This window comes from Antedon mediterranea, chromosome 11 (genome assembly GCF_964355755.1).
Source record: "Antedon mediterranea chromosome 11, ecAntMedi1.1, whole genome shotgun sequence".
Classification (NCBI taxonomy): domain Eukaryota; kingdom Metazoa; phylum Echinodermata; class Crinoidea; order Comatulida; family Antedonidae; genus Antedon; species Antedon mediterranea.
This window is the reverse complement of record NC_092680.1, coordinates 6,504,003-6,530,125: the sequence shown is the minus strand read 5'-3', so window position 1 is coordinate 6,530,125 and position 26,123 is coordinate 6,504,003. Positions and strand designations below refer to the sequence as shown.

At 31.9% G+C, this 26,123-nt stretch overlaps 1 protein-coding gene across 1 annotated transcript in view; it reads left to right on the top strand.

The window, feature by feature from the left end:
* The first annotated feature begins 5,614 nt into the window (after positions 1-5,614).
* The window catches only part of LOC140062806 (G-protein coupled receptor 54-like), a 43,976-nt gene continuing 23,467 nt past the window's right edge, over positions 5,615-26,123 (top strand). Inside the window, exon 1 of the mRNA XM_072109145.1 lies at positions 5,615-5,967. Coding sequence (XP_071965246.1) covers positions 5,817-5,967 — 151 coding nt within the window. The 5' untranslated portion in view covers positions 5,615-5,816. The remainder of the gene's footprint in view (positions 5,968-26,123) is intronic.

Genomic DNA, 26,123 nt, shown 5'->3' with positions numbered 1-26,123 from the left:
GTATTGAATACAAGCATTTGAGTAAAGTCAAAGAGCATACCGGCGAACTAAACAAAACATTAAAAAACAATTTCGTTTGACATTTTTTTAAAGAACTTCCAACTACTTTTTTACGTAAGCAATATTTATATTAAACACAAACATAAGATTATTAAAATTTACGAGCTAACATAAACAAATGAAATTTGATAAATGTTAATTAGCGGTGCTCCTAATTGCCGATGCTTTTAAATATAGTACTGAACATTAATGCAAGATAAACATGATTACAAAGCTAATGATGGTAATTTGTGTACTATCAACCACATCAAGGTTGACATTGAGACGATAATAACGCCATTACGCTTGAAATATCAACACAATATTTTTTTATTATTATTATTATTTATTATCATTTATTATTATTATTATTATCTTTTTAAATTGTTTTCTTATTAATTGATCTGTCCAATTGTGGTATTATTATACAGTTGTTTATACATACACGCAAACTTGTATACATTTAAATTTTACTAGTAAAATAGCTTAATAAGCTTAAATTTTACTATAGATACGAAGAATAGCTTAATAAGCTTATCTTAGAAATCATTGAGTAATAAATGTTTACTTTGACGATTATTTTAGTTTCTTTACTTTGTTGCAAACGTGTATTGCGATTATCATTATTATTTATTGTTAATGATTGGGTACCACAAGTCAAGTTTGAGAACAGAATGAAAACAAGATGAAGATTGGAGTAACAGAAATGTGGTTCCTAAAAAATGCACAAATTATCCACACGAAATAAAAGTTAACTATTTTGAAAGAAAGAAATACCAAAGAATAATTGGTCAAAATGATATGAAACATTCAACGGAAAAACCGATGGAAAGAAATGTACCATAGAAGACGAAATGTTAAATTCATGCAAACAATAGGGAGGTTTCGCAATCTTACGAATACGATAACGAAAACGAATACATCACGCACACGTATTCGTTTTTCGTAAGCCAGTAGAGAGGTTTCGCAATCTTACGAATACGATAACGAAAATGGATACGTCACGCACACGTATTCGTTTTCGTAAGCCATAAAAAAATCTGTTTCGCATGGCAACAAAACACGTCTGCAACGAAATATTGAGGCGCGTCCAAAATATGACTGCGGTAAATTTGAGCGAAGCGAAGGTACGTGTTGCTTGGTGCTTGGCTGCCTAGGCCTAGCGTAACATCAAAGCGAGTGAGGACTTTAAAAACTGCTATTTATCAAAATTGACCTGGCATTTTAGTAAATTACTTTAGTAAATTACTTTCAATAAATCTATAATTATATTATAATCATGAATCATTTCTAATTCAAATGCAAAATGTGCAAAATAGATCAAAAACTATACTCGTTTTGTAGTTACGAATATGACTGGTGATATTCGTCAACACGAATACGCTTTACGAATATGAAATGGGGATCAGCTCAAAAGTTTCACAAATGTATGACGTATCCGTTTTCGTTATCGTATTCGTAAGGTTGCGAAACCTTCCTAGTAAAAATCTGTTTCGCATGGCAACGAAATATTGAGGGCCCGTCCAAAATATGACTGCGGTAAATTTGAGCGAAGCGCGGGTACGTGTTGCTTGGTGCTTTGCTGCCTAGGCCTAGCGTAACATCAAAGCGAGTGAGGACTTTAAAAACTGCTATTTATCAAAATTGACCTGATATTTTAGTAAATTACTTTAGTAAATTACTTTCAATAAAAGTATAATTATATTATAATCATGAATCATTCCTGATTGAAATGCAAAATGTGCAAAATAGCTCAAAAACTATACTCGTTTTATAGTTACAAATATGACTGGTGATATTCGTCAACACGAATACGCTTTACGAATATGAAATAGGGATCAGCTCAAAAGTTTCACAAATGTGTGACGTATCCGTTTTCGTTATCGTATTCGTAAGGTTGCGAAACCTCCCTAATGTATTTAAATTGCGTTACGTTCTAGTGGGAACCAAGCTTAATGCTACGAAAAACACCCCAGAAAGTGTCTGTACAGTAGTATTATAGACCTGGAAATGACATAAGGTAATTTACAAGTGATTTTAAAACCAAAATGAAAGGCCTACTGGGTGTGTTATACTCCAACTAGTCATCAATTTAAAGAAGCACTGATGAAGTCTATCTGGTGGTAACTAGAGAGTGTAGACTATACCATAAGTCAACGTTAGCTGAGGAAAAGGGCACATGAAAAAGTTCTTTTAAATCATGTCAATGCTGTGAAATTAAAATACTATATCTGTATTGTTTTAGAATCTATATATTAATCCTGAAGCTTTGTTTGACGTTAATCACATTTTTCATAGTCTTCGTGTGAACGTGTCACATCATTTAGTGATGAGCCAAGTCCACTGAGGCATTCTAAAGCTATAAACGACTTGTTTGCCGACAGGGACCTATTCTAAGAACGCCTTCATCGGCTTCAATATTTGCTTTAAGTAAAACACATTCAGCCTTCAAATAGTAGCTAAATATAGATGTTTAAAAATAACGTAAATAATTATTTGAATTGTTAATGTCGACAGATTCTTTTCGGTCTCGTGACTATGAAATTGTAATTGTGAAAATACAACAGACCCTTCAAGGAAGCGAAATGTATTGGGACGAACAAGATTATGTGTATAACGAGCATAGCGAGTACATCGTCATTTACCAAAAGCACCCGTATTCAAAGACAACCATCCAGCACGTGGGACTGGAGTAGGCCTATTGGTTAGAATTTGTTTATTTCCGTTTAGCGCCCATGACAATTAAATACAATTAAAAACATAGGCTATCGGACATTTTTACTGTCCCATAATTCTTTTTTTATTTGCTAGGCATGAGATAAATGGTATAACACCTAAATAAATTCCTTTGACTGGAAGATTGTAGTTCACATGGAGTGCAATAGTACGCACTATTAAACGATCGTTTAATAGTACATTTTTTCGTGTACGAAAAAAAATCTTTTCGCGTTTGGAATTTTTGTTTTTTATACTATTGCATTTGAAATACAACAGTGCCACCTATTTTGTACTTTTGCCGCGATCGAAGATTGAATATTATGATTTCACGATGAAAGTACATTTTTGGAGGAATAAATGTATAGGCCTACTAATTTAGATCAAAAATTAGCTTTAGATCGTTTGTAGGATTTTCATTAATTAATGGGAACATCACTACAAGACGTGGAATCGTTGGAAAAAACACAATTAGCCTAGATGAGTTCCAGTTGCCGGTCGAAGTAGCCTAGCTAGTAGTCTAGGCATATAGACCTGTTAATATTAGGCTAGTCCTATGCGTTTTAGCCTTGCTAGTAGTCTAGGCATATAGACCTGTTAATATTAGGCTAGGCCTATGCGTTTTAGCCTAGCTAGTAGTCTAGGCATATAGACCTGTTAATATCAGGCCAGGCCTATGCGTTTTAGCCTTGCTAGGCTTACTAGTTTGTTGACATCATTAACACTACAGTAGGTGTGTTTATAAAATTATAGACCCACCTTTTATTTGATTCAAATGACAGGAATCTATTTAGATGTTATATAAAACAAAGAATGAATGTTTTATATTCGTATAATGGTAAAAATAATGGCATTTGGTGAATGACGAAAAGTTACATATAAACTCGGCTTTGCCTCGTTAAAATATAACCTTTCATCATTCACATCATGCCATTATTTGTACCATTATACTCCTAAACATTCATTATTTTTTATAATATAGAGTACTTCACACATTGTTGTACAAATATGCTGTTCAGCTTATCATCACTATAATTATCTTCCATATCATTACCTGTTTTTTTCCATCTCTATCGTTGAATAATCAAGGTATATTATGAAACAACTATTGCATTGATGATGCCTTCAGTCAATAATGCATAGTCTTTGAAATTAAAGACATATTGAACCAACAACACAATCGGTTGAATCTTGATTCGAGATAATACTACAGTCAACGAATTGCAATTATAATTTTAAAAAGCAATTACTTTTGTCTTCTCACTGTTGTTTTCTGATATACAATATCGGACCAAATTATAAGAAGAACAACACTTTAAAAAGACAATGACAACGCTTGGAAATATGACAGGTGACATTAGTTACCAAATGAACTTAGTGTCTCTTAAAATCATATATATTGTAAAACAGAGATGTATTATTCACATCAATATCTGATTTGTGTTCCATTATTATTGCGCACCATTCCAAATGCTTAATTAAGCCTGTCGAGAGTTCATTTCCCCCTTTCTCTACAAATAGTTCAGCGCACAATTTGTATTTTTATTGTTTAAGGTTGATCGTTAGTATTATTAATTTATTATAATATGGATCAATTCGCGTTCTGATATTTCGGTCTCTTTACTAACAACAGCAGTGTGTCTGCATGGTTATTTTAATATATTGCTTTTTACGAGCAAAGCCAGTCTTCGTAGGACTAGGCATATTTTCAATGAACAATCACCACCCTGAATTGAGTTGACCCGAGGCACCACCAGTATGAAAACTCATTGCTAACCATAATACAGCGTGTGTGTGAGTATGAACTCGAGTGGAACTTTAAGATACAGGTGAATAAACCTATTATGTTGCTTATTGAAACGCCCTCTAGTTGATTATTCATACAAAATTTGTGGCGGTATATTCACAATCAATTCTTATTTCACTTAAGTTGATAAACTATTACAAAATATATTTTTCTGATAAAAAAAAAAAATTGATAAAATACCATTTTAATGTCACATATACTGTAGTTATTCACTTATTAACCAGCAATTTTTTGGAAGAAACTAGAATAGGCCTACTGGAATAAAGAGAGACATTTTAAATTTTGATCCGGGACTAAAAGAATAAAATATATATAATTATAATATAGTTCTCCGCCATCGCTGCAAAATATGCTCAAAGAAACGGTGACCGTTTTATATGATTATTTCGTCTGTTTCACAGTTTTAATTAAAAAAAAAGACTTCTCCGCCCCCTGAATACTTGATTTTAACAAAAGTAAGGAGTGATGAATTATTAAATTGGTATTTAAATATTATAACCTGCAGTGTGATAAATAACGTATTCAATACATCGCCTTAGGCTTTACGTACAAATTATTAACGGTTGATTGCTTTCACTTTTCAGAGGTTTAATTTATAGGGAATGATGATAAAGCGTGCATTATATTAATTATTATTTTTTACGGATATACATGTACATTTATTACGATGATACTGCGATTATTATTATTATAATATAGTAGATTTTATTTTTTATTAAATTCCTCTTGAAGTCTTCAGTGTAAACACAATTAACTTTGTGATCATCATTTGTGAATCAATACCGGTCTATATTCATGGAAACAAACACACAATTAGTATTTTCTTTGACGTGTATTAGTGTGACACAATGATATTCACATAACTACCTCGATTAGAATACACAGAACAAGTATGATATGTTGTTTGTTCATTAAAAGTTAAGTAATCTATGTCTAGTGGTCACGATGTGTAAGGATGTGTTCATACGGAGCTGTCATCTCATACAGTCAGTAGTACATTTCAGCGCTTCGCTGATTGGTCATCGTGAAGCGAATTTACTATTGGATACGGTGCACTGAGAACTAATAAATGCAGTTGTGTACGAATATGTAATTCAGTCTATTGACGCATCTTAACAATATAACACGGACTTTATCATCAGTGGTTGTGATTCACTAACATAACTATATACAAAAACATATATATTGTTGAAGAAGTGTTATTGTTTAAGAAGAAAAAATAACTGAGATAATCTCTCAAACAAAAAAGGGAACAATGGTAAATATTCAAGGATTGCTATTTGCGGCGGCGGCAGAGGCAAGCGACTATTCAAATGATTACAACGGTGAGGATGCAGGACCCCACATTGTGTATGGAATTGTTGCTCCGTTAATTTTGTCATGCATCACCCTTATTGGAATAGGGGGTAAGTACATTCATTCATTAATAAAACTGTATTTGCTTGGCACCACATGAAACACTTTTAAAAGATTAGAGTATAATCTTTTATGAATCGATGTTTGATGGTAAGATCGTTTAAAACGTAGCAACGACAGTAGTAACAACTACGTGTGGTAGGCCTATACCTTATTACAAAAACAACTGTTAAGTGTATCATACTATTTATTATACTTATTTATATAATTAGCAATAGTACTGTGTAGGTATTGCTAATTTTGTACAGCTCAATTCCCAACGCTCAAATCACAATATTCCTATTTAGTTTGATATAATTGGCACAATACAATATGAAAAAAAGCATAGCACGCATTTATTGCCTTAGTGACGTTGACATTTTTAGTGTTGTTAGTGCATTGTTTGTATTGTACTAAATCTACTGAATATTTTGACAAGTTGATTAATGTTGTTAAAATTATTATAAGAGTACATGGACAATTTGTTCAATCCTCTTATTATTAATATACAAAAAAAATATATGTTTTCGTCAGGTTACAACTGTATTTTTCAAATGTTTATATAACCGCTGTAATTAATACATTAATAGGTGCTCAGCGTAACAATTGACAAGCTTCAATTAAGCTTCCACCTTGAAAAATAGTCCGTCAAAATATAAACCTAAAACTAAGGGCCCATTCAAGCTTAGTTATTTGAGTTGATTCCGAGGTAGATTCAGGATTATCAGGGGATAAAATAATAATTATTCATAGTCAAAATAGTAAAAATAGGGACAAAAAAACAATCATAACATCAGTTTTATAAGTGAGCGATTGAGTGGCCAATCGGTTAAGATAAATGTACACATCTGACTCTTGCATTGTAAAGAAATCTAGTGCATCTTTCGAGACGAGTTAGTGGGTTACCCCGGTGTACTAGTACATTACACAACCACTGCCACATAGCCACTCAAAACTGGGTCGCTGGGAGATCAGTCTTCGGCTGAGAAGGTCATCTGTTACAAAGAATAAATAATAAATAATATTATCATCTCTCAACGATTGGCCGGAAGGGTGGGTGGGAGCTCACAACCCGATGCTGTAAAATCTTACTCACAAAAGTTAGTGATAACTGTACCGTAAAACCTAGAGATATAATGTTCACTATAATATCTCTATGATAAAACCAACTTACTCTGATTAAATAACTAAACAGGTCCATATCCATTACGAAACAGGTAAGATTTGTGACAAGTATCAGTACCGTTCGTATGCGGGCGTTGAGTGTGGAAGAGGCGTGGGTTCGTGTGTTTTCAAATCTTCACGTCTTTTAATTACTGTTATTGGTTTCTAATTATTTAATTAAAACAGGAACCATACTGATGTTGTTATCTAGGCCTAGTCAGAGCGTTGTTTCATGGATAGCGTATACCTCAGTAAGTACCGCCGGAAGGAAATTACGATTAAATGTAATACTGTATGTATCGTAACAATAACTACCCATTATGAAACAATTAGTACAAATGACAACCGTTTAATCCAAATAGTATAGAAAAATAAAATTAATTACATTAAATAATTTGATATTAATGATTAGTAATTAGATATTTACCCTACTTTTGAGTTGGGTGAACCAAAAAAGTTGATGACACAGTTTCAAAGTTTAGATTAAACGTGCAATTAGTTTAATTGGAACAAAAATGTTTTGATAAAAATCGATACGTCGATAAACTATTTCCTACTGATTGAACAAAGTATGTATCAAGTACGTCTAATAATTAATTCAATCAATACTTATTATGTGCCTTTATTAACATGCTAGACGATTTTAAAAACACGACAAAATGATATTAAATGTTAACGTACGAATAAAAACGAATACATTTTATTTATCTCATAATAGAAATGATAAATTTTGAAGGTTTGTATACTCTAGAATCACATTATTAAAATTAGTTTTAAATGCAAAATAAAAGGAGAAGAAATTCACCTTCAAGACATAAGTTTACATTTTTATTTGGCCTAAAGTTAGTACAATAATAGTAAAACGTATAAATACGTAAAAGAAAACAGTATTTGTCTAGAAATTGTTTTCATTAACTATTATTATTTACAAAAAAGATTATCTAAATATATTTGTAAGTAGCCGTATTACAACATTTTAAGTGTTCAGGAAAACAAAGTTAGAAAGTAGGCCTACTGGTAAAATGATGAGAAGTATTTATCGAATCTGCTGCAATGTGGTGTTGACAATGTTTGTAACTGTTGCTTGCCTTGTGTTGTAATTAGTGTTGTATGAAATACGAGATTCTAATTGGCTGTAAGCTGAGTTATATCAGTTCAAAACTTAAGCCAAGCGTATTAATATTATACTAAAAAAAAAAGAAAAAAGAAAGATATGTTTTCATCAGTCTATTGTGATGAGGCCAAGTAATTCTGGTGCCAATATTCTATTTTGATTACTACGTTAATTATGTACACGTATTTCATCTCCGCAATTCTCAACGGTTTGTATATTAGTGGATAATTCTATCAATGTATTTGGCGCCTCTGTGTATAATTCGTCATTTTCAATTATCTGAATCACAACCATTGTGTGTGTGTCCCCCACCATACATAAAAAAGTATAATTTTTGGAGGTCATCTAATAATGGAAATTTTGATGAATAAATTATTGTATTCAAACGGCAATTAATATACACAGTAAAGTAGTAGTAGTAGTAGAGTATAAAGAGATTATGAATTTGGACGATTGACAGAATATAGAAATTAATAGAATTTGATATAAAAGCATTGTAGATTATCGGCAATACCGTGCAGTATCTTTTAATCAACCAGAAGGTTAGATTTTTACTATAATTGTATAATTAATAGTAATACTAAATAGACAAGGATTTTGCGATTAAAACAAGGTGGTTTATTAATTGTTATTGTTATCAGATTAGAAAATTCATTATAAGGAATTTGACAGGAATATTAGTAGCAGGCTTGTATGATAACGATAGCAATTTATCCGTCTTTTATCCATTTAAAGAGAAAAGAAATTGAAGCTATAAAACGACAAACAGTTTTCTGTTTTTTTTTTCATGTATATTAAGTATACATGCAGTTACAATTACTTCTAATTTTGGATACTGCAATCAACTATTTAAAACAATACCTAAGTGTTTACTTAATTAGCTCCTACACAAACATTATTCTCATATTGTATTAAGCCTACACGATCGTGGGTTTACTGTGTCTGAAATAGTAAACACCAATACCTACAGACTTTCTCCCATTATCATATCGCCTCTTGAGTGATTCTTTGACTGAATAGAATGTTTAGTGCTTTTAGCTTCTCAATTTTGATTCGAGCCCCTTCGATGTAGTTTGTTATCATTTAGATTGTAGGTTGGGTTAAAAGTGTGGTGTTGGGATGTGCATCCATGGATGTGCAGGTTACCGTCGCTTGATATGAGAGGCCTAGTTTATTCTTTCTAGACATAAATACCGTATGAGAATCATCTGCATATTAACACATTAGGCCTACAAAGCACAATTATTAAATTTTATTTTTACTCTATTTATTATTCATCAATTAGCTTTATTGTTTATCCCTATTGTGGTTTTTTTTTAACTCTTTCACGATTTCTGTTCCATTTCTTCTAAAATAATCAAAATCAATTATTCATTTGATGAACACCACCCACGTTCTATAAATTAAAGGCTTAAACTTGAAATTAAAATTTAATTATAGATAATTTAATTACCAAGGTTTATGGTACTGATGCGCTTTTTAATCAAAGTTGATTAAAGAAAATCATAATTAATGGAAACGATAATTCAGCACAAATTCATTTCCATTCCGAATTACTCCGAGAAATGGAATCCAGAAACATTCATGATATCACATGATACAAATAAAACATACTCATACATACTGTACACGCTTAATGATTTAGGAAAAGATAAGATAATTAAAATAGTAATATAATAAAAAGATTATCTACAAAATTGTTTTATCACGGGGGTGATAAATGTATACAGAAAAGGTAGTCTTGGCTCAGTAGTTTCCGCTTAAAACACAATACTGATATCTTATCTTATAGTATAATTATTTTATAATAATCATCCATGCAAGAGATTAGCGAGATTTGCCTCATTCGTTCCTCATTATATCCCATTATAAAACATACTATATGGGATATGAAATATAGTAGTGTAGACTGCATCATGCTCTGAAACAATTTGATACGAATTACACAACTCACGGCAATGTGATTATGTAATATATATCCGACTATTGACTGATCATAAACCTACAATTTTATTGTTTTCTTTCTGTTCAATCACTCTAACCTAGTTGCCAACGTGCTGTAAATGTTGATGAAATATTATCACTTATCAAAAAAAACGGTATTTCATTACATTATTTCTACCATGGAGAAATAATATTTCTCCATGGTTCTACATTAATTTTGTGCATTTCGAAGAAATTCATTAGGCCTACTCATATTACTAAATACCAATTTGTATAGGCCTGATCGACACGGTAGGACAATATATTATCAACAGTAAATTTACACCCTACAAGAGCTAGAGGTCAATCAAAATACAAAGTAGATTATCACATCTAGACATTTTGGAAAACCACATGAAGGACCGGTCCTAATGTTGGTAATATATAAGTCAACTACATTATTTTCATACAGTATATGATACATGAAAACAAATTTCTTCATACTGAAAAGAAGGCTATAAAACATAGCAGAAATCGATACTTAGAGCTTGGTAGAATTTAAGTCATCTTAAACGTATCAGTGTACCTTCCAATTATTAGAGTCAACTCTGTTTATGGATTTTCTTCTTTCAACAAAATATTGAGACATCTAGAATTGTTTGTGTTGGAACAAGACCTCAATGTCATTACATATTTTCTTTCGAGGTTAATTTATATTTGATATAATCAACCTTTGATCACTTAAATGAAATATCATTTCAGAATTCATAACGAAGCAAGGCAATAATATTAATTAGAAGACATTTATGAAAGGCCGAAAGAAGCCGGTAGCGTTTTAATGGACTAATGTAATTAGACTGACACTGACAAATATTCTCTTAATCTATCTGGAGTTCGATATGTTGAATTCTAAAAACGTTTATAGTGGAAGGAATGAAATTATTCTGGTTTCACATCCATACTTACATTAAACTGTTGGTAAAAGATGTAACCACGACATATTATATCTAAGATTATGATTTCAGAACGATAATTGTTGAAAGCATCCAACGAAGCGTTAATTATATGACCGTAGGTTTTACGACGTAACCTAATTCTTATGGCCGTCTATAATTGGTATAGTTAGGCGTTAATAATATTCTTAAAATTGTAATCAACATGTTTCTAAAATTAATGGCGTTGAGAGGTAATATGATAGCATTGTTCATCTGATATTACTGTAAAGAAGTTAATGTATCTCTTTGAACCAGTAACATCTAAAGTCAATATCTGTAAAACGGTAATGATGAAAGCATCTTTATCTTTAATAATCCAACCAAGCCTCTGGAACTCGAGATGTTTTACGTATGCAACGCCATGTATGCCAAAATGTTGTTATCATTTTACTAATGTTAGAACCTAGACTCACGGTACAGTACAATCAGACCCTTATTATTAAACCATTGTGATTCCATTATAACATCACTTGACCATAGTAGAGATATGTAATGAACAAACAACGTACTGAAAACCAGCCGCGCCCTAGATTGTGCGTACAATTCAACTTCGACCATAACACAAGTATTCATATGCCGATATCCCATGGTAGAGATACTGTACTTTTATAACATTATGCAGTGCAGACAGAAACACTCAACCGATCAACAATAATGATGACAATAAACCGTATTTGTGAAACAGTAAAGATGCGAAAATCTGCAAAAGTGAAAATGACTTAGAATAACACCTTCACTAAGGTCCACTTGTTTGGCGATGTCTACTAACAGTACAATTTGACAACATTCTACTAATTCCTAAATGGCTTCCGGATTTCAAAAGCAGTACTGTCGTCATCAATGCAGTAAACTTCATATATTTATTACAGTAAAATTGTACTATAATAATTATTAGTAAAGATAATATTAAAAAATGACGTCATATATGCCATAGTTGCCATGCCATGGTTGATAGTTGATTATTTACTTAAATACCATTTCTGTTTTCTTTCTGAGTCCCTTACATCTTTGATAAACAATAGAGAGAGTACTTTTAATTCTTTTAACCCTTTAGTTCATGGTGGCCTAGCCAAGAAAAAGCTTATTTCCCATTATTTTAAAAATAAAGAGGGCGCTTATCAATAAGAACATTACTATAAGCTTCTCTAGTGTGTTAATATTTCGATCAAGTTCATTATTTTTCTCTATAGTTCACTATGTCGGTCGGTCGGTTGGTCTGTCTGTTGGTCTGTCGGTCTGTCTGTTGGTCTGTCGGTCTGTCTGTCGGTCCGGTATCACTATGCGTTTTATCGCTTTCTGACCTTATCTTGATATCAGTTTAATCTAGCTAAGTCAATTTTTCACAGTATATTCCTTATGGCCAGGAATCGATGTGGTTATGTTTTCACGGTGTGCAATAAAAAAGTACGTGGTGTACGCACGATTTAACGAAATTACGTTTGTAATCATATCTTCACAACCATGAATCACAATTAAATACAATTTGGTACTCATAAATTTCAGGGCATAAATCATCATATGGCAATACCATTACGTGCGTAGCGCATGTAACGCATGCGTACGCGTGCTTAACATTTTCAAAATTTATTTTCGATGAAATAAGAGTACGTTTCAGGCAATTTTAAGCGTTTACAAAATTGCCATGAGTGCGCAGAATTTTGCGCGCGCACTGCGCGTTAAATGTTGTTGCGCACTCTTTTTGCCAGATTTCTGTTTTCTTGACTTACTTTTCTACTCGAAATTACGTTATACGAGCACGTCAAAAGTGACAGGCTACGCACGTGTAAATTTAAAAAATATAAATGTTTTTAAACATTTCAACATTTTTAAACATGTTCAGTAATTTCGGTCAGTTGGTAGGTTGGTCGGTCGGTCGGTAAACACTAATGAGCACGCGACTGCAGCCATCTATATGGCCTTGTTTTTTCAATAAGCCCTCTACATATTAGCCTTCCGGTGTACACTGCCGGAATGATATGTATTCTTGAATGGTTCTCCTACTTCATCCTTGCAAATTCTACTAAATTCTAGATACAGAACATTGGAAACATACGGGTACTCTTTTCGTGTATGTGTATAAAGCTATTCGAACACAACGGGTATGCTTTGTAATAATAAAAATATGCAAAACTAAATATTGAGATTAAATGTATTCGTAGCTAGATGTTATTGCTTTATAATGTAGTTGCTTTATATTGTTTAACGTGATAGTCCTATTTGGAATAAGAAAACTGTGACCCTGGAAAAACAACATTATTCCTTGCTCTGACACTAGTTGAATTATTGGACAGGGTACTTCACCTTTCTCTGTAAACCTACCGATAATTGAGTTACGGTTAAAACGTTTTAAATATGTTAATTGTTGTAATATAATGGTAAACACTAATTTCAAAATCAATATTACAGAAGGGACTTCAGTGGTTCTTGATCGACGGCGTCATTTTCCACCAAGCCGACGTAATCCATTTAATTTTCCATACAAATGCCATTAAGAAGACAGTAGAACGATGTTGCCAATTACGATACGGCGATAAAAATGTATAGTAACAATGGGGATAGAATTATATTACGATATAAGTTAAATGAATCCACAATGTTCAGAAATACAAGGTAAATTGTTGACGGATAATTGCACATAAATGTCAACATAAATGAAAACCATCTATTTAAGAAAGCTACATTATATTAAACTAAACAAATTAAAGAAAGAAGCATTTGTTTTGTTTTCCCTATAAGAGAAAGCTATTGTCATCATTTAATCAGTATAAAGCCTTGTCTACACTATCAAACTTTATGTGTCAAAAAAGTTTGATGTGCCTATATATGGTAGTGATATGCTTAAATATGGTAGTGATATGACATCATCATGTCCATATATGGGCACATCACATTTTTTTGACACATAAAGTTTGATATTGTAGACAGTTGTTTAAAACATCATCCTGACATATATTACATATCAGTATCCCTAAGCTCTGTCTACACTATCAAACTCGTTTGACAAAAAGTGTGATGTGCATAAAGTTTGATAGTGTAGACAGAACTTAACATTACATAAACTTATATATATTTTAATACAGCATAGCAATTTACATATAATATATTATATTATTAGTTTGTCTACCATAAAGTTGTCACTCACGCCATAACCATAACATATTCCTACTCTGTAAACATTAATTTTTGAACAAACTGCTTACATAAATAAATTACCGATAATTTCCAAGATTGCAAAGCATGCCATCAACATATATAAACAATATGTATATATAATAATAATAAGCACGTTGGTGTCTCCATTAACTTATAAGCCCAAGTTCTGAGTTTATCCATAAACAGTATATTAACCCTCTGCTTACTAATATTTGTTGAGTTGTCAATCAACTCAAATAATTATTTCATCATATTTCGAACATAAACAACGCATCCTTTTAAAATTTAATGGTACAATGAAATTACTACTCGATGTCAGCATTGTTTACCATGCGTCCATATTCTGTGGTAATTATGTGTCATTACCTAGTGAAATGAAGTTTTATATTTACCATTATGTCAAGTTAACTATTAGACCAAATTAATATGCGAAAGCTTTTATTTTGGTATTTCTATAAATGTAAGCTTTATTAAAAAAAGAATGATAGCAATAATGTTTTATAGATTGCCTAATACAAATGTCTCTAAGCACTTTACACACAACAAAGAAATAACTGTATATGTCCCACCCACCGTATTCATGAACATCGCAAAAGCTAGAGCAGGGCCTTCAACAATGGAAGAAGGAGGAAGAAGAAGAAAAAAAGAAGAATGAAAGAAGTAAATGACCAAACGCTGACTGGGTAAAGAAAGAAGACATGACATATTCTAAAATTAACAAATGAATACCGTAATAATTGTCACCGCTGTACCACTGGTATTCTAAAGTCCAAAACTGACAAACTCAATGAATACTGGACCTGGGGTACTGTAAAAGGAGTCTGACTATCGTTTCCTATACAAATCAGATTCATAATATGATTTGATTCGAATTTGTGTGAAAATCATTATAAAAAACATTAAGTATACTGACACGTTTATAGAAGATTTCTCAGGATAGCTCAACAAGCTTATTTTAGCTATTTCCAAGTCACTAACTATACTGCAGGACTACATACAGTACCTCAGTAATATTATCATAAATGATGTTTACAAAAGAAAAAAATAGCTGTTCATTACTATTGAATGCTCTGAAGCGTTTGAGTTGAACCTTATTTATCTGGTGTAAATAAAAGATCCTATCACAATGAGGTGTATTTAATTGCGTAGAATTTCTATCATATTTCATACATGAAGTTTATTAGTTGATCTTTCGGTTATTCAAATGGTTGTTAAGGCTTAATAATTAATTTATTATAAAATATAATATAACATAAAAATGGGCAACGTACCACGTTACGCCTCAATGATTCACGTTACATTTTATTTATATTTAAATTTTATATAATAATCAAGCCAAATAAATAATTCAGCATATCCAGCCAAGTAAAATCATTTTAGTATTAGACAGGTTCCATTTCTCAAAAAACGGCCTAGAAAACGAATCAAGAAGCATTTTTGGGTAGAAGCTGGGATCCACTTGATTTAGGATATTTCGACCTCGCTGATTACGAATATGGCGGATCCCAAGCGAAATTCGGCCATCTAAGCCCTTAATTTGCATAATTAAAAATGGCGGCCATTTTTTATAATTACCCTATATCTCGAGAACCACTAGTCACAGATAATTAATTTTGGTGTCAAAATGTTTTAAATATATGTTTTTATATTCACTTTAATGACACTTTTTCTCAAAAAATTGATGCAAGTTGTATTTCTGACATTTTGACCTTTGACCTTGATTTATCGTATCTCAGTAACCAATAATCGGAGAGACACGAAATAGGGCTCAAATTGTTCAGAAACTATACATTCATATTTATTATAATGAAATGTTTTTACAAAAAATGGCCGATTCTACAACTATTGACCTTTGAACTATTAGTCAAATATAATAATATAATAATAATATAACTTTGAAAATTGTGGTCTTATGAATTTTTTTTTCTTTTTAAATTGTTTAAAACATGTGACGTGTTTATATCCAGTCTAATGGAATATTTTGTACAAGAATGGCCGATAGTATGGTTATTGACCTTTTAACTACAGCATAGGCCTACTGTATACTAAATATAATATAATTGCATAACTATGAAATTATTTATACACAATTACAATTAGTAAAATTATAAAATTCACTGCCATCAAATATGATGTGTTATTATTTATATAGATTTAAAAAGGAATTTGAATACGCAAGTTACATTTTTTGAAATTTGAAATTTGAAATTACCTGCCATCAATATGATGGAGTGTGCTTATGTGAACATGTCAGCTACATTTGGAAATTACCTGCCATCAATATGATGGATTATGATTATAGATTTAAATAAGAATTTGAACACGTAAGCTACATTAGAAAATTACCTGCCATCAATATGATGGATTATGATTATAGATTTTAAAAAGAATTTGAACACGTAAGCTACATTTGAAAATTACCTGCCATCAATATGATGGATTATGATTATAGATTTAAAAAAGAATTTGAACACGTCAGCTACATTTGGAAATTTGGAAATTACCTGCCATCAATATGATGGATTATGATTGTATAGTACCTGCCATCAATATGATGGATTATGATTATAGATTTAAAAAAGAATTTGAACACGTAAGCTACATTAGAAAATTACCTGCCATCAATATGATGGATTATGATTATAGAATTAAAAAAGAATTTGAACACGTCAGCTACATTTGGAAATTGGGAAATTACCTGCCATCAATATGATGGATTATGATTATAGATTTTAAAAAGAATTTGAACACGTAAGCTACATTTGAAAATTACTTGCCATCAATATGATGGATTATGATTGTATAGATTTAAAAGAAAATGTGAACACGTACGTAAGCTACATTTGGAATGAACATGTTAAGGGCATCAGTTAAGATCATTCATGCAAAGGTTTCCGTCATCTTTAGCGTTGTTACAGCGGCATAAAGCTGTACATGGTAGTTTTGACTTCTTGCACCTACATTTATTGGTTATTTATCGTGTCTTGCATCCACAATAAATCATCTCTAACGAAGCAGTAGGAATAGCTTCATTTTTCAGAAGCACTGGTTGAAGTTTACCATTAGATAGCTCCCAACCAAAATATGTTGGTGATGGCAAATGCTGGATTGGCGATACAGCTTTTTTCCATACGAGTGCTTGGAAGTGTGCTCTTTTTATATGTTGGTGCACTGCATCGCTTGTTGGAGGTAATGCCTCTGGTTTTTTGTTTTTTTTAACATGGCATGCCTAACTTAAAACTGTCGATAAAGGACACCACCAGACAAAGATGAACCAAAACACAGAGACCAATTCGTCGAATTATAGAAAGTGGTGAAATACCGCTGCCAAATTGCTGGTCAAACTTGTTGGCATTACAAGATAATAATGCAGATCTGACACGATTTCTATCAGAGGAGTTGATTCGTCAAGCTCCTGTAGACAAAGAAATTGTCACAGCTGGTGGATTTATGAAAGAATCAGTTGTTAAATCATCAAAATTGTACACGAATACGTTGTCTCTGGTCAGACCATGAAGAATAGGACACGAGACTTGTCATGCTGCCAATGTCCGATACGACACAGTTGTAGTTGCTTCTAGGGATACAGACGTACGTACTAGTGATTCTAGTGTCTCACTACCAAAGCATGGTATCCAAATGGATGATGATAGGGACATCCAAAAAAAGAAAGTATCTATAAAAGACATTTTTCAAGCCTTGCCCGAGGGTTCTGCAAAAGCACTGATTCCATTCCACACTATTAGTGGATGCGATACTACCTCATATCCAGGGAAGAGTTAAATTATATTAATACATACATACAGTAATTTAACTCTTCACTGCTCATATCTAAGTGGTCACTCAAAGGCATCGGCATGGGAAGTATTAAAAAAAGGTATGAACTAATTAAAGACCTGGGAGAAAACCTATCAGTGACCAAGTTATTATGAAATCGGAAAGATTCATTTGCTACGTTTACGGTGTTGGTCAAGTTAAAAGTACCAATAAAGTTAGGCTTTAAAAAAAAAAGGCATTACCTCCAACAAGCGATGCAGTGCACCAACATATAAAAAGAGCACACTTCCAAGCACTCGTATGGAAAAAAGCTGTATCGCCAATCCAGCATTTGCCATCACCAACATATTTTGGTTGGGAGCTATTTAATGGTAAACTTCAACCAGTGCTTCTGAAAAATGAAGCTATTCCTACTGCTTCGTTAGAGATGATTTATTGTGGATGCAAGACACGATACATAACCAATAAATGTAGGTGCAAGAAGTCAAAACTACCATGTACAGCTTTATGCCGCTGTAACAACGCTAAAGATGACGGAAACCTTTGCATGAATGATCTTAACTGATGCCCTTAATCCCTTTCGGATCGTCTTCTGAAAAAGGCAGTGGCTATCAAAGATGATCATTTTCATCCGGCCTCTAGTATGTTCCAGTTGATGCGCAGCGGTCGGCGATTTCGTTCTATTAAGGCCAATAAGGCACGATTTACAAATAGTTTCTTTCCAGGATCTATTAGAGCCTTAAATATGATGTAGACTTTTTTTTGTAATGTTCTTGTTTTTTGAGTTCGTGTTGTGTCCGTTGGATATTGTGCTCCGCCAACAGAGCAAACAGAATTTCTATGTTTTTCCTAAAACAAATGATAATAAATGATACTTGACTTGACTTGACTTAACATGTTCATTCCAAATGTAGCTTACGTACGTGTTCACATTTTCTTTTAAATCTATACAATCATAATCCATCATATTGATGGCAAGTAATTTTCAAATGTAGCTTACGTGTTCAAATTCTTTTTTAAATCTATAGGCCTAATCATAATCCATCATATTGATGGCAGGTACTATACAATCATAATCCATCATATTGATGGCAGGTAATTTCCAAATTTCCAAATGTAGCTGACGTGTTCAAAGTCTTTTTTAAATCTATAATCATAATCCATCATATTGATGGCAGGTAATTTCCAAATGTAGCTTACGTGTTCAAATTCTTTTTAAAATCTATAATCATAATCCATCATATTGATGGCAGGTACTATACAATCATAATCCATCATATTGATGGCAGGTAATTTCCAAATTTCCAAATGTAGCTGACGTGTTCAAATTCTTTTTTAAATCTATAATCATAATCCATCATATTGATGGCAGGTAATTTCCAAATGTAGCTTACGTGTTCAAATTCTTATTTAAATCTATAATCATAATCCATCATATTGATGGCAGGTAATTTCCAAGCTGACATGTTCACATAAGCACACTCCATCATATTGATGGCAGGTAATTTCAAATTTCAAATTTCAAAAATTGTAACTTGCGTATTCAAATTCCTTTTTAAATCTATATAAATAATAACACATTATATTTGATGGCAGTGAATTTTATAATTTTACTAATTGTTATTGTGTATAAATAATTTCATAGTTATGCAATTATATTATATTTAGTATACAGTAGGCCTATGCTGTAGTTAAAAGGTCAATAACCATACTATCGGCCATTCTTGTACAAAATATTCCATTAGACTGGATAGAAACACGTCACATGTTTTAAACAATTTAAAAAGAAAAAAAAATTCATAAGACCACAATTTTCAAAGTTATATTATTATTATATTATTATATTTGACTAATAGTTCAAAGGTCAATAGTTGTAGAATCGGCCATTTTTTGTAAAAACATTTCATTATAATAAATATGAATGTATAGTTTCTGAACAATTTGAGCCCTATTTCGTGTCTCTCCGATTATTGGTTACTGAGATACGATAAATCAAGGTCAAAGGTCAAAATGTCAGAAATAAGACTTGCATCCATTTTTTGAGAAAATGTGTCATTAAAGTGAATATAAAAACATATATTTAAAACATTTTGACACCAAAATTAATTATCTGTGACTAGTGGTTCTCGAGATATAGGGTAATTATAAAAAATGGCCGCCATTTTTAATTATGCAAATTAAGGGCTTAGATGGCCGAATTTCGCTTGGGATCCGCCATATTCGTAATCAGCGAGGTCGAAATATCCTAAATCAAGTGGATCCCAGCTTCTACCCAAAAATGCTTCTTACATCATATTTCAGAGGAAATAGAACTTGTCTATATAGGTTGTTAACCGTGTACAATGTTTCTTATATAATACGACCGTCATCACTAAGCTTGACCATACTCTGAAGTCAATTTCAAATAAATTCTTAATGCCATGCGAATGAAATATCAATAAAATAAGATTTACCCTTAAATTGGCCGGCCATTACAATCTCCTTGGCTAAACTCATTAAGGGCACACATATTTTATCTCTCATAGCCTATTACCTACAAATAATGAGAGAATATTCTTAAACAGAAGTAGATTTTAAATTGATACAGGATAAACTTATTTAATTGAATTTAGGCTCTTTTTGAAAAACAGTAAACTGAACTCGTAAATACTTATTTCTAAATACCTCATGTTACTTAGTAAAGCGTTAAATAAATCGTTTATTAGCATTATTGTAAAATAATTAAACATAAAATATTGAAATAATAAAAAAATACAAATAAATTGGTCAAATGTTTGCTCTCTAACGTAATTGTTCCTAAGTACTGTTACAAAGAGAACACACACAAATTGCAAGTAATTCTCTGTTGGGACTCGACAGATCACTAGCCTCTAATCACCAAGCTTCATGATACAAATACAATCAATTATAATACACATTTAATCATTTCGATTGTAAGAACATGCCAATGTGCATTTTATATAATTTTATAATATCATTTTTTCAGAACATGGTTAGGGGCAACTGGCAACTACGGGCTATTTAACATTCATACCGTACGTTGTATAGGCCTATTCTAATTCAAGTATCACCACTAATAATAGTGTTATGTTCAACGTGCAAATTATCACACTATTTAAGAGAATAATTATGTTGCCTCTGGCATCCTATAATACTCTTCTATGAATCGTGCTACACATTCGTCTATCAACAATTAAAAATCGATTAGAAAATAATAATATGTCGTGTGATAATGTGTCAAGAGCAAGTAATCCATAAGTAACTTGGTTTACCGTATCTAGATTTTTCGATTACATTTTTTGCGTCATCATGGAGCGTAATAGATGTAACAGGTATGAAGTAATATTATTATTATATCACGTCCGTTTTATACACAAGCCAACTATTAAAATAAATGAACAAATAATACTTGTGCAAATTTATGCATCGTTTGTTAAATTACAAAAATACGTTTTATCTCCATATTTAATTTTAGTTAAATTTAGAATAGGGAAGCTTATAGATTCCTTAGAATATTTTGTATTGGTAAGAAAAGTACTGGTACACTTAAACGTTATCGAGCTCCAGTTCAGTTAGGAATATAATACTGAGACCGAGAGGGCAGGTTAGTTTTCTTTTAGGATCTATACAACATCGCCCTCTTTACAAATATGCCGCCCTCTACTAAAAATGCGTATTTAACGTTTGATAATTAGCCTTTCAGATCCTACGTTATTTATGAATTTGGTATTAGGTTTTACCCACTCACTCAGAATATATTAGATGCTATTTATAAATAATAATAACAATGTACTCTTTCGTTGATAAACTTCATTGTGAAATTCCAAACTCCATCAGAATAGAATAGGAATTCTGTCACATGACTTTAATAACACAGTAAATAAATGTAAAAAGTAATAGTATATAAATAAAAGTAGATACAGTATTAAGATAAGCAATGTAGAAACAACACGTTAATAACCTTTAAAATGATTCCCACATAAATCTCATTTCAAGCAATAGGTTATCATAAACAATGTTCCATAAGGAGCTCATTAAAAAGAGTACCTTCTCCTTCAAATTTAACGTCACTTAAACATAATCGGTTTCTATAATATTGCATTTTTTACCGGAAAAAAACATGATCGTTCATTTAATAAATGAACAACACGTACTGAAAGTGAACTGAAAATCGAAATATAACCAAAGGCTATGCAAATCAAAAACAATCCTTTTTAAGCGCATCCACCTAAAGATTAAAGTTGCTGCGTCTATATTTATATTTATTATAATATATTCTTAATCCGGTGTTTTTCACTATCAACACCGATTATAATCATTTCTATTGAAGGACGCTATTTATATGTGAACGTAAATTATGCACTCAAGGAGCTCGGAGATTATCAATATACAAATATTATTACTGTTAACTAAATATAGTAATGATATTTTATAATTTCATTTCATTTCATTTTATTCAATATCAAAATTGCAGCCAAAGGCTGAATTACATGTTACATACATATAAAACAATAAAATGAATAAAGTGCATATAGACTATTGAATTGTTAACAAAAGAAAATGAACAACAATAACTATTATTTTGATTCATTTACATAAAAATCTAAAAATGTCTAGTAACAAAAGCACTACTATAACATAATGCATGGCCAAATGCCAAATAATACTACCGGGGGTTGTTCTTGTTTTTGCTACAATAATGAATGGCTGTGTTTGCATAGATTATTATCTGAATTGTTTTAAAGAGATAATTCGCGTACTATTGCTGAATTAAATGTGAGCTATGACTCGACTCGTTCCCTTTTTTCTGAAAAGATCAAAGATACCGACCGCTAAAGTAATGCTGTAAATTAGCAAGAGCTGTCTGACGACTAGAACCAAAGTGAATGAATCTTCGGAAGGAGTCTAAGCCTTAAGTTTAGTAGTCGTACGATACTTTTCTTGTAGTTATAATAGCGAAAGGACAAAATAACAACGAAAACTACTCAATACAATTTAGTGACTTTCCTTCTTAAACGTTCCCATTCTACTAAGAATCCGTGAAAATGGAATCACCATTTTCAAACTAACACTACTGCGCCTGGCCTACTACTCCGTAAGCTGCTCAATTAAGCGTGATGCAAACATAAGGTCATCTACATCATCAGAATTGTAAATCCTTTATACTGTATTAAATTGTTTCAAACTTCAACAACTATCCGTATTTACTACGTGAGATGTCCACTTATGAGAGGCGTACCAAATGCTTGTAAGACAAAACTTAATAATTTGTGTCCGCCTACGAGAAATCACAGGGACAAGTGTATTGAAGAAATATTAAAAAAATTATAGTAATTTAAAAATATATGTTGACAAGTATAGTGCTTCCAGTCATTGATAATGATATTCATAATTTTAAATTTGTGGCTTGGTGGTTATGATGCTTGGCTACCACTCCAAGGGTCGTGGGTTCAAGTCCCGTCACATGTCAGGATTTTCTATAAGGACACAATTACAAATCCACTCCCAAAGACTTGTAATAGGACTTTGTTTATGTAGAGCACCTTGTGTATAGGCCTATGTTTGTCTTGTGAACCTCTGAGGGTTCCTAATGATCAGCAATTGCTGGATGGATCACCTTCATTAAATATGGTAAAAATAAATAAATAAAATAAATATTATAACAGTAATATAGACTTTTATGTTTGTGTTTTGTCAGTATGCGACTCGGGACAAGATGATTAACGATGGTCATCATAGAACTGCTATCAAAAAATAATATTTTACCTACACAGCATAAATTACGTAAATTTTTCCTATCGATTTTGATTTTTTTTAAACAAAAAAGTGCGAAATTGCATGCCTGTAAGCAGAATCCAGGGCCTGGTCCTACTCGACAAAAATGTCAAACCAAACGTATGTAAATAATAACATTTATAAGGAAATTATTTAGTGGATGAAGTAAGATTGATTTCAAACAATTTTAATTATAACTATGGCAAGTTTGTCTTTTCCTGCTTGCGTAATCACAAGTGTGGGAGCCGACGACGCAATAGTGCTGAAAATGGGGTGGGGGGGGGGGCAATAATTGGGAGGGCATTTTCTTACGTTGCGTAGATTGCGTTACGTTGCATCGCTAGTGGGAACCAAGCATTATATATAATATTTGTACACCACTGACCTTAAAACCCCTTTTTCAAATTGAAAAATAACCAAATCTCTCTACAAAATATGGATGGAATGTTTATAAAATCATATTAATTGTATTCTGTCTGATAAAACAATCATCATTAAAGTGGAACTGAACTACGTGCCTGCAATTTTAGATTGTGATTATGTGATGGTTTATTAGTATTACTTCTGTAATGAACATTACATAAATGTATATCATTTAATCATTAATTCAAGGATCGTACGCATTATGAGAAATTACACTGTAGTGAAATCGATTTACAATGATAAATTACCTGGACACTTTGGAAGTTCAGGTAATCACCGTTTTCCCAAACCTTTTCACCATGCCGCCTATAAATGAAGTATGGCTAATTAATATCAGTCGTCGAGCTAGTTTATATTCCGTGCCGCGGTCGTCAGGAAAACAATGGATGGCAGCCTTAGCGCGATTGTTATGTACGTAAATATTTTATGTTGGTTGCTTTGCACATATTTGTGTGGTTTCAAATGTATTCGTATTCAATCCTATTCTGCGGTTTAAGCGTAAATTTCTTCAAACCATGGATTATTCTTTAATCCATGTTCAAACTAAAGTTCAATATTAATGAAGGGCAATCTCCTGAAGGTATCTCAAAATAATCATAAAAAAAACAGAGTTTCTTTTTTCATCCATTATTTACGATACTTTAAGACTTTTTAAATTCTTAACGCAGCAATTATAATTTCTCCTATTTCTTTATACTTTCTTACCTCTATATTAAATTAGTTAAATTTCAGCCTATATAAAGATTATCATGTCACATTGTTTACCGGTATTGTAATAAAAATAGTATGGTTTACATTGACCTGGTACCGTATATGTCACAAGTTCAAAGGTTGTATTACAATACAAATATACAAATATATATAGGTCTAGTAATTAATAATAATTATGTTGATTGAATATAAAAAAAAGTTAACCAAAAGGTCGGTACTATCGTGCTAGCCATTTACAGAATAGGTATACACTGCAAAAGAATACAAACCGGTCTATTGTAATTAGCTGTAATTTAACTAATTTAGTTATTTTTTATGTTATTAATATTATAGGCATATCAATACAAGGTGTGTTGGCTGATTTAAATCACAGCATTGAAGAGTGAAATTACATTTTAATTTCACTCTTCCCTGGTCAAAGCAATGTTGCTTAAGCTGTCTTCTCTATTCATTTGCGTAGGTTACTGTATATTTGTTTGTTATTGTATATTGCTGGTTGCATAAATAAACGTAATGAAACGGTTATACCATGGTTATACAATATCTTAGCATTGGTTTTTAAAATATTGAATTATACAATACCATGTTACCACTTATTCATAAACAGTAAAAACAATTATTTGCACAAATGAGTTATAACCCTCACTTCCGAATACTAAGTATACATCTAAGATTATTAATAGCTCTTATGTTTTTATCAATTGTACTCACATAACAAACTGGGATTGATTTAATGGTAATTTAATTGATATCAAAGAGATCGCCGTAGCATTAACGCATTACCATTCCGGACAACTTAAATCATTAGGCATATCTATGAATAACAAAACACGTTCAGTAGGTAAGTAATACGCCTACTCGACTCACAATCAATTCAATTCAGTTAAACATTTATTTCGACCAAAATCAGCAAAAATCATCAACATATTGTATAACAAAAAAACAAAAAAAAACAACAACGTATCATTTTTCGAGAGACAAGCAATAATTACATAACGTATGTTAACATAGAAACAATTTTACAATCTATCACATATGTAGGCCTATTTCCACAGTGTGGACCAAGACAAGGTGCAAATTCACTTTCCATAATTATACTCACTTATTGCCTTAGTGTTGTGTCTTTGGCAAC